Below are 10,172 nucleotides of genomic sequence, written 5' to 3' on the forward strand. Positions count from 1 at the left end.
GTAGGGGCGGGTTTGGGTCGTGACAAGGCCTAAGACAAAAAAAGCAAGACTGACTGGTGCAAAAAAATGTGAATGTCCTTTTTTATTGAAGGCAAAAAATTAGTCACAAATGACGACTGGATCTTGATAGTTGTTTGTGGTGTGCATAATTATCCTGCTGCAAAATATCTTGAGGGTCATTCTTATGTTGAAAGGTTGTCACATAAGGAAACCTCTTTGTTGCAAATGCTTCCACAATGAAGACAATTTACAGTGCACGTCATAGGTATAAAGTTGTTGAGAAAGCTGGGAGATCTCAAATGCAACAACTATTAGGTCAGTAAGCGATGAACAAGTACATTGAGGGGCATAGGAGCTGTACAGATACTGAGACAGTGACTGATTTGTTCTTTGTACATCCTACGAGTTTGAATTTGTTACGTGCATTTCCAAAAGTGTTGTTGATGGATTGTACTTATAAGACCAATCGATATCGGTTGCCCCTTCTAGAGATTGTAGATGTGACATCGACAGACATGACCTTTTCAGTTGCATTTGCATACCTCCAATATGAGAAGGAGAATAACTGTACATGGGCACTTGGTCTTTTGCGTAGTGTCATGGATGAAAATACACTTCCTTCTGTTATTGTCACAGATAGAGAATTGGCTCTTATGAATGCCATATGTACGGTGTTTCCTGCAACTACAAATTTGTTGTGTAGATGGCATATTGGAAAAAATGTTCTTACTAAGTGCAAAAAGATGTTTGAGGCAAAGGATAAATAGGAAATGTTTATAATAAGTTAAAATATGTTGGTTATGTCATCGTCTGAAGAAGTATACATGCAACGACTGTTTTTGTTATATAGTGAGTTCAGTACTTATCAAGATGCACTTCATTATGTTACCTCATCTTGGTTGGATACATACAAGTCGAAATTTGTGGCTGCTTGGACTGACATATTTATGCACTTTGGAAATTGTACAACAAATAGGTAAATACGAACATTTAAATTTATTAGTTGTTTGGTTTTTGATAGCATTATTTTTATAACAGTTTATTTTCATATATAGGGTTGAGAGTTCACATGCAAAACTTAAAAGATATCTTGGATCAAGTCAAGGAAATTTTGAGTCGAATTGGACAAGGATACACAATTTACTTGAGTTGCAACATAGTGAAATAAAATCATCATTTGAGAAAAGCAAGATTGTTGTGCAACATGATTTCAAACCTGCACAGTTTAAGGAGCTTCATGGTAATGTCTCAATTACTGCATTAGATATCATATTGGCATAGTCTAAATGAGCATCTTATGTTGGTATTGATATTACTACATGTGGATGTGTTGTTCGACGTACTCATGGTTTGCCATGTGTATATGAGATAGCAAATTACATGAGGGAAAATTGGCCAATTCCCCTCACTTCGGTTTATTCATATTGGACTAAGCTTGATATGTTGAGTACCCCACACACTGTAAGTGAAGAGTGGACTTGTACACCTAAGTTAGAATTGTTTGCCAAAGGATTCGAGGAGGTGAATCTAGATGTGAAGAGGTTTTTGTTACAAAAATTAAGAGAGTTAGCCAAACCTAATTGTACATTTTTGATTGAGCCAGAAGTGAAGTCTAATCCACGGGGTCGGCCAAAATTGAAGATTGAGACCTCCACTCATCATGAGCCATCTACGTTTGAAATAGTTGCTTCAACACAAGACAGTTATTCACCCAGAGTCATTGCCAAGGCGAGTGTAACAACAAAAAAGGTGAAAACAAAGAAGAAAGAAAAGGTACATGGTTTACTAGTGAGGTATGTAATTGTGTCATGTTGTCTACTTTATTGTCTACCATTGACATTGGCTTGTGATAGGTTCACCGGCTTCGATCATTGAATCCAAATTGCTTTTTAGAGGCATTCCCTTCTGAATTGAGACGATATATTAAATACGTTAAGGATGTTGCAGCAGATTGCAATTGTGGGTTCCGAGCTATTGCTGGTTTGATGGGTTTTGGAGAAGAAGGATGGTTACAAGTGAGAAAAAATTTACTTAAAGAGTTGCATGCGCATAGTGACCACAAAAGGAAATTATTTGGATCACAAGAGATAATCGATGACCTTACCAACATCTTGGCATACTTTGAACCAAACCCTAGGTTGGACCGATGGATGACGATGCCTGACATGGGTCATCTTATATCGTCTTTCTACCAAGTCATTTTGGTTCACTTGTCTATGCAACAATGTTTGGCATTCCTCCCTCTTAGGTCAATACCGACGTTTGTTGCCTCTCACAAGGAGATATGTATTGGCTTTGTCAACAACAACCATTTTGTTCAAGTATTGGTTTCTAATATTTTTGTACATTCTAATATTTTTGTGCATTCTTGTACATTATAACGACAAATTTCTTAATAACGACATCATTTTTGTACATTCTAATTTTTTTTTTTTTTTTTTTGTAGCTCATTTTGGAGCCTGGTCATCCTATTCCACCCATAGCAACTAACTAGCGGAGTACAATTCCAGAGTGCAACATTTCAAATCACTCATCAATCTAGACGTAGCCACAATCGAAACAGTATACCTGGATGAGGACTAATTTCATACGAGTGAGCTAGGAAATATAATTACAATGGATTTCAGTTATGTAATTTTCTTTATTAAACTAACTTAGAATGGAAAAGAGTGAATTGGAATAGATTGAAGTTATGTATTTTGAATGGGTTTAATTCATGTTATTTTCTTTGTTCTAATGAATTGGAATGGTAAACAGTGAATTGAAATGAATGTTATTTTCTGTGTTATACTGAATTGAAGTTGATGAAAAAAGTGAACTGGAATGGATTCAAGTTACACAGTGATGAACAAATTTTGTTTGGACATACAGTGCTGACAGAGTCATTTTTCTTCGACAAAACAGTTCTGAACAAAATATATTTTTTCGGCTACACAGTGGTGAACAAATTGTTTTTATTCGGTTCAACAATGCTGAAATGAGTAGGCCAGCAACTGTGAAAGGGATAGCAAGCATTTATGTTCGGCACTACAGTACTAAAAAAACCATATATGTTTCGACATTACAGTGCTAAACGAAGACTGCATGTTCGACATTACAGTGTTGAGTGAGTTAGTTTGATTCGGTTTTACAGTGCTAAACGAGGAGGATTTGTTCGGTTAATCAGTGATGAACAGAAAATTCATGTTTATTCATTAGTCCAGATTTGTTTATTTAGTGCTAACCTTAAAGCAATAAGCTTACCAATATTTCAAACAAACAAACTATCAAACCAATTCAAACCATCAAACTAATTCCAAACCATCAAACCAATTCAAACCATCAAACTAATTCCAAACCATCAAACCAATTCTAAACCATCAAACTAATTCCAAACAAATCAAACCAATTCTAAACCATCAAAATAATTCATTGAGTGCCCAAAAAGGTATGGTAAAGTCATATACAAGCCTAGCTCATACTTGTGTCATATACAAACCACCATCAAAATGTATGCCAAAAATTTTTCACAGACAAACTAACATATACTAAAGTGTTATCTGACCTTTGTTGTACTTGTGTCTAACACCATCAAATAGTCTAACATATGTTTGAGACTAAGATATCAAAATACACATTTAAAACATTTGAACCCAAGAAACACTAAAGTCTAAGACGTTGCTCCATGCTTCATGCGACGAGTGTACACCAAGTTCTCTGATTGTGTATGTTCTTCAGTGAACTGTTGACCCTCCAAGACTTATGTTATCTTCTTCATAGCATTGCGTAACATATCTCAGGTGGGAGCTGTTTCATTGTGTCCAATTTCGAGCATTGAACGTGAAATGCTTAAGGCACTGTCAATGCGCTGCAAACAATAAAATAAAACTTAACAATTGCCTTAAACAAAATATATATGAAAATGAAAATGGTAAAAATTGACATACGAATTGAAGTTGACGATAATCAATTGATGTCTCAGTGCGTGGGTTATACTTAGAACGATGTGTCGGGTTTTGAACTTGCACGTGTGAAATGGAAATAAACCAGTCCAAGTAACCTGGCACACAATCCCATGGATGCAAGACTAGAACACTACAGGCTATCTAAAACTTAACAATTGCCTTAAACAAAATATATATGAAAATGAAAATAGTAAAAATTGACATATGAATTGAAGTTGACAATAATCAGTTGATGTCTCAGTGCGTGGGTTATACTTAGAACGATGTGTCGGGTTTTGAACTTGCACGTGTGAAATGGAAGTAAACCAGTCCAAGTAACCTGGCACACAATCCCATGGATGCAAGACTAGAACACTACAGGCTATCTCAAACAACAAGTGATTTTCCCAACTCTCCCTAATCGTATCCAAGTATTTATAGGCAATGATGTACTGTTTTGCAGTGGATTCTCCAGAGGCCCGAACTGGAGCAAGCAGAGGTGAGGGAATAATTTGCACCCTACCAAACTGTCTCAGTACCCTATCTGGATGGTATGGTTCAACAATGTGCATACATTTTAAGCATCCACTATAATAAGCAACATCAGAAAAAGGATGCTCAATACGCTTATCATGGTATGGATCCCAAATAACCTACAATAGTAAAAAATTTATATGTAAGTTATGAATTAAATTGAATAATAGCAAGTAATATGTACATACATTGACATAAGATTGACACTTACGTCATGGGCTTCTAATCTGTCGAGGTCCTCTCGCAACCTTTGTAAAATAGACGTTGACGAACTAGATTGGGTGCGAGAAATCCAACGAAAGACACGAGGCTGATCTTCTTTATAGTCCAAATTGGGGTGGGGTCTAGCACCAACAAGATGCTCGTAAATCCAACCTTCCAACAATGTCATGTATCCCGCCATCTGTTTTACGGCATACCTTGTGGCAGTACCCAATTGCCGGTATAAAAATGCCAATGCGGCTGCACTCCAAGCATAAGAAGCAACCGATCGCAAATCCATAAGAAAAGGCAAATACACTACCGGAACACGTATGGTTGTCTTGTCTGCAAATAAGGTACAACCTAACAAATATAACAAATATGCCCTAGCTGCACACTCAATGGTATTATCATTGTCCACATCAGTCGCTGACCCAAACCGTTGTCTCAACCATTCGACCTTGATAGACTGGCCCCGTGCTACCTTCAACGCTACATTTGCCTCATCTATTGTTACTCCCAAAGCCTCAACTAGCAGATTTGCAACGTCAACATTTGATAACTTCTTGCAAGAGACTGATTTACCAATCATTGGAATCCCTAAAATTACACTAACATCATCTAAGGTTGGTGACATCTCACCAAATGGTAGATGAGACGTGTTTGTCTCTGTCTACCATCTTTCTACAAAGGCCGAAACTACAACTTTGTTTACAAATTTATAGGAGCAACTCACTAAAGAAAGCAACCCCGAATCCATAATTAAACCATGAAATTTGGACTGTTCATTATCTTCCAAGTTGAATGACCATTCTCCAACTTTAAAACCATGATTTAAGCATTTAAGTATTCCACATTCCTGCAACATAGAATTAAAAAAAAAAAAAAGAATTAGTAAAGTTGAAACAAAATTTAAAACATTAAATTAATGTAAGACAATGACTTACATCATTATGCCAAATTTTGGCTGCTACGTGACAATGAAAACTCTTTAAAATTGAAGGATCATATGGCCCTCCAGGAAAAGGTCCAGTAAGATCTTCATTAACTTTTTCAGTTGTATCTACTGTTTGGTCTTCATAGTCACCCATGTTTGTTGGTTCATCACTCGGATCATCACCTATGTGTGTTGGTTCATCACCCATATCTATTGGTTCATCACCCAAATCATCACCGATGTCACTCATATTCAATTGATTGCCCCCATCGTTTTCAACCTCAACCGTTTTTGCTAGAGCAGCACCTATGTCATTCATGTCATGTTCATGAACTCCACTACCTTGATCCTTAGTCTTACGAGTGCATCGAGGTCTCTTAGCCACTTTTTGAGAAAGTACAACATGACGTCTCCTAGACGCTGTTGGGCGATCTCGAGCAGTTTCCACCATAGTTGTCCACCAACTACAATTAGATGTGTCATTGAAGCCTATCTTAAATAGGTGTTTCATGACCAATTCAAATAGGAAACAACAAACTAGGACAGTTTCTTACCAAACACAAAATGAATAAACGATAAAAAGAAATTACTAAAAATAAGATATTTGAGTTGGACCAAAATTTGAGAATTGTAATGCATTAGAAGCATGCCAAGAGCAAGGCCATCAAAAACAAAAAAAATCCTAAATAAAATTATAGACAAGAACAAAGCTTTCCAAAAAAAGTGCAAAAATTTGAGAGCCTAAACAATGGAATTTGGTATTAAAAACAAAAGGCTTAGTACACAGCAAAAGCTGTGTGTTTTGCTTCGTAGGACATTTCGGATTGATTATTAGTACTTAAAGAAAATTCAACATTGGCCCAAAGCCTATAGTTGCAATATAATCACATGCATCTCCAAGTTGATATAATGTGCTAAAATTAGCACTGTTTTCAAACAGCCCACCTACCTCTTGTTAGGTTTATGATGTGTATTGTGCTAATTAAAGCTAGTTTATGTGGAAGACAACTAGTACAAGTGTTGTGTGATTATGTGGCTATAAGTTGATGCATGAAAATACATGGAAAAGAAGCTAAAAATGTGAATTAAATAATCTGGCTGGTTGCTGCCCTGAATTAAAATTCAGATGTAATAGAAGTCTAAATTTTCATTTTCTTACTTCTTACCCACCAAACAAATATAAACTTGGAATTTATAGGGTACAATATTACATAAAAAAGAACATAACTTTTTTGGCTCAAATAGGGTACAATATTACAGAGTCAAGTGCCATTTTCTTTGTTGACAATTTTATATTTGTCATTTACAACAAACAATGTATAACAAAAACTAACCTAACCTCACTACTAGTTAATGTTTAAGTAATAAAAGTAACACAAAACAAAACAAAACAAAATAATTATGAAATGAAAGTACTTCAAAACAGAGGCAAAACCAATGACAATGGCAATGCCTTACAACAACAGAAAAGGGACAATTTTATACTATATGTACAGTAAAGACATAAAAAACACTCCAAGATAAAGGACCAGCCAAACATATTTTCTAAAAGACAAAGGGTTCTAATATTTTAAAAAAAATTTATTTCTAGTTGGTATGTAGACTTCTATTACATTATAATATTCAAGCCATCCATTAGATTATAATATTCAGACCTCTATTCCCAAAAACAAAAAATTGAATTTTATGTGGAATCAGCCCATCCATTACATTATAATATTCTCCCACAATTAGGGTTTTGTGTGGTTGTGGTTTTGGTTGGTAAAGGATTTTTTGTTTGTGTGGTTATGATTAATTGAAGAGAAAAGATAAATAAATTATAGCTTTGTGTTGAAGAGAAAAGATAAATAAAGATGAAAAAGTTTACAACAGTAAATCGTACCTTTGTGTTGAATTTTCGAATAATTGAAGCAACACTTGATTAACAAATTCCAAAAGTGTTAATATGGAATCAAGCAGCACTTTCGGAATGTCCCAAGCACTTCAGCAGCAAAATGGATTCAATCGGTGTGGAGAAGATGACTACAGTAGATCGACGGTCAAAGAATGAGAGGTATGAAAAATTAGGTGGGTGTGCATTTGATTGTGAAAATATTATGAATATGGGTAGATTTGGTATTAAGTGGGATGTCCAAAAAAATATTATTAAAATTTAGGGTTTAGGGTTGGGGTCCAAAGAATTTTGACAGATGCTAATAGCAGCACTCTTTCATATATATAGATTTCTTATTATTTTTATACTAAATATATTTATTTGAAACAATTTACAATACAAGAGTTGTTATGCCCTCCATATCATAAGGTATTCACTTCCAACAACATGTTTCTGGAGTTACTACATTGACAAACAACACTAATAATTTAAATGATAAGAACCTAGGTAATAATATTTTCTAATTTTGATTCTTTTATATCTACTACTTTCATAATAAATGCTAATAATTATATTGTTTATATTTTTCATGAAAATCATATGATGCAATAGTCATGCCTCCCATATCTGAGGAAGAAGGTAATAAATATTATTTATATTAATTTTATAATCATGATTTATTTGACAATATTCTTATAACTTTATAAAAGTAATGATTTTATATTAATTATTTTATTCATGTAAACCCAAATAAAAGAATTATTTTGTTCCCGATATCTGAGGGTATTCAAATACATGAGGATATTTCAGAAGTCACAAGGGTGGTAAATAATGATGTTGTCTTGTAAAAAGGTAAACACTAACATATATATAGATTTTGTAATTATGATTTTTAAAATTATAATTTCCAATACTTATATTGTTTATTTTTTCATCCAATTAGATGACGCAAACAACAATATTGTCACAGAAGAAGAAGGTAATAATTATTATTTATATTAATTTTAGAATTATGATTTATTTGATGATATTATCATAACTTCCAATAATAAATGATTTGACATTAAATATTTTATTCATGTAAATTCAAATAAAGAAATTGTTGTGTTCCCGGCATTTGAAGGTGTTCACATACATGAAAATGTTTCGAAAGTTATAAAGGTTGTGAATAATAATATTGTCTTACCAGAAGGTAAACCCTAATATATATAGATATTAATATTTTTTAATTATAATTTTTAAAATTAATAATTGATATTCACAAACCTTTAAATTAAATATTAATTTATAAATTAATTATTTCTCAATTAAATTTTAGATAATGGAATAGTCGTGCCCCCATATCTGAGAACATTTAGTTGCATGGAAATGTATCGGAAATCACAATGACAACAAATATTAATATTATCCACCACAAGGTATGAATAAACTATTATGTTATTCATTTTTACGTATTATTTGTACATGACTCATAGTTTTATAATTATCTCATTATAATATATAGATGCATATACAAATATTGATATTGATAAATTATCTTTTCTCAACTTCTAGGTTCATGTCTCGCTACATGCAAATACAGTTAATTATATACTAATCATTCATTCCGTTATACAAATCATATTCGAATGTGGTATGTTATGATTATATAATATTAATCAATTACATATGACAATATAATTCTCACAATTATATATATATATATATATATATATATGTACATCTATTGATGTCTATCTAGACTTGCTATGAATTTTATATCACCAAAGTTGTTATCTTGGAATCGAAAAATGGATTCTCAATTTCATAGTCATTAGTAATATCAAATGCAAAAGAATTCGAATACGTGATTTTACACCTATGCTAAAGGTAAGAAATGTTATCATCTCAAGTAATGAAAATTAAACGATATATAGATATATTCGTTTATAGAGGGAGATTAATTTATGTTTTTCTAAATATTTTATAGGTTTCATATTTTTGAATACTTGGGTCCATCGAACAAATTGATGTTGACAACCTTTAGATTGATTTGTGCAGAAGTTGCTATCAAAAAATTAAATATCATTATAGTCGCATCATTTATCGTCACTACATGCATGATGATATTGATATTATAACGATGTAATTTTCTTTAGGTAAATAATTTCTATGTACAATACTAATTCAAGCTTAACAAATGCTTCAATTTTTTATTAAACACAATAATTTCTTTTAACAAGTGTTTTTATTTATTTATTTATTTTATTAGATAAGATGTTAACATTGTGATCAAAGATAATACTGGTTCAATAAATCTCATTATTCAAGATAAACAAACAGAGTTATCTTGCAATATCAACTATCATATTTGAAGAATATAAGATCAAAGGTAGGAAACTATACAATTTATTATAAATAACTTATTCATACCTTTTCAAACACAATGTTATAATTTCAAAATTTTACAGGATAATAGAGTTAGATTGATTAAAGATTATATTGCGTCATGCCAAGATCGCGCCTATGCATTTATCATACATATACCAGCAATGCAACGTCAACTATTGTGCACCATATGTGACATTTGTTTTAACTATAGATTGGTCTGAAAAATATCTATACCTTTTAGAAGGTAAAATATATATATAATATGTAAGTATAATATTTTTACTTTATAACATTTTATAAATACATAATATATGTGTTGTTCATCAATTATAAT

General features: G+C 32.6%; 1 protein-coding gene across 1 annotated transcript; it reads left to right on the plus strand.

The window, feature by feature from the left end:
- The first annotated feature begins 326 nt into the window (after nucleotides 1-326).
- LOC145807098 (protein FAR1-RELATED SEQUENCE 5-like) lies at nucleotides 327-1,281 on the plus strand. The gene is made up of 2 exons (XM_082905028.1): nucleotides 327-745; nucleotides 1,056-1,281. Exons 1-2 carry the CDS (start codon nucleotides 327-329, stop codon nucleotides 1,279-1,281), a joined length of 645 nt encoding a protein of 214 aa, XP_082761154.1.
- Nucleotides 1,282-10,172: the final 8,891 nt, after the last annotated feature.

Source organism: Camellia sinensis, chromosome 14 (genome assembly GCF_055761805.1).
Source record: "Camellia sinensis isolate YWXY chromosome 14, ASM5576180v1, whole genome shotgun sequence".
Classification (NCBI taxonomy): Eukaryota; Viridiplantae; Streptophyta; class Magnoliopsida; order Ericales; family Theaceae; genus Camellia; species Camellia sinensis.

Excerpts from the sequence above, each read along its gene's own strand:
- LOC145807098 (XM_082905028.1), top strand. The coding sequence starts at position 327 with ATGAACAAGTACATTGAGGGGCATAGGAGCTGTACAGATACTGAGACA. Across the intron at positions 746-1,055 it reads CTTACTAAGTGCAAAAAGAT|GGTTGAGAGTTCACATGCAA; the intron begins GTTTGAGGCAAA and ends TTTCATATATAG.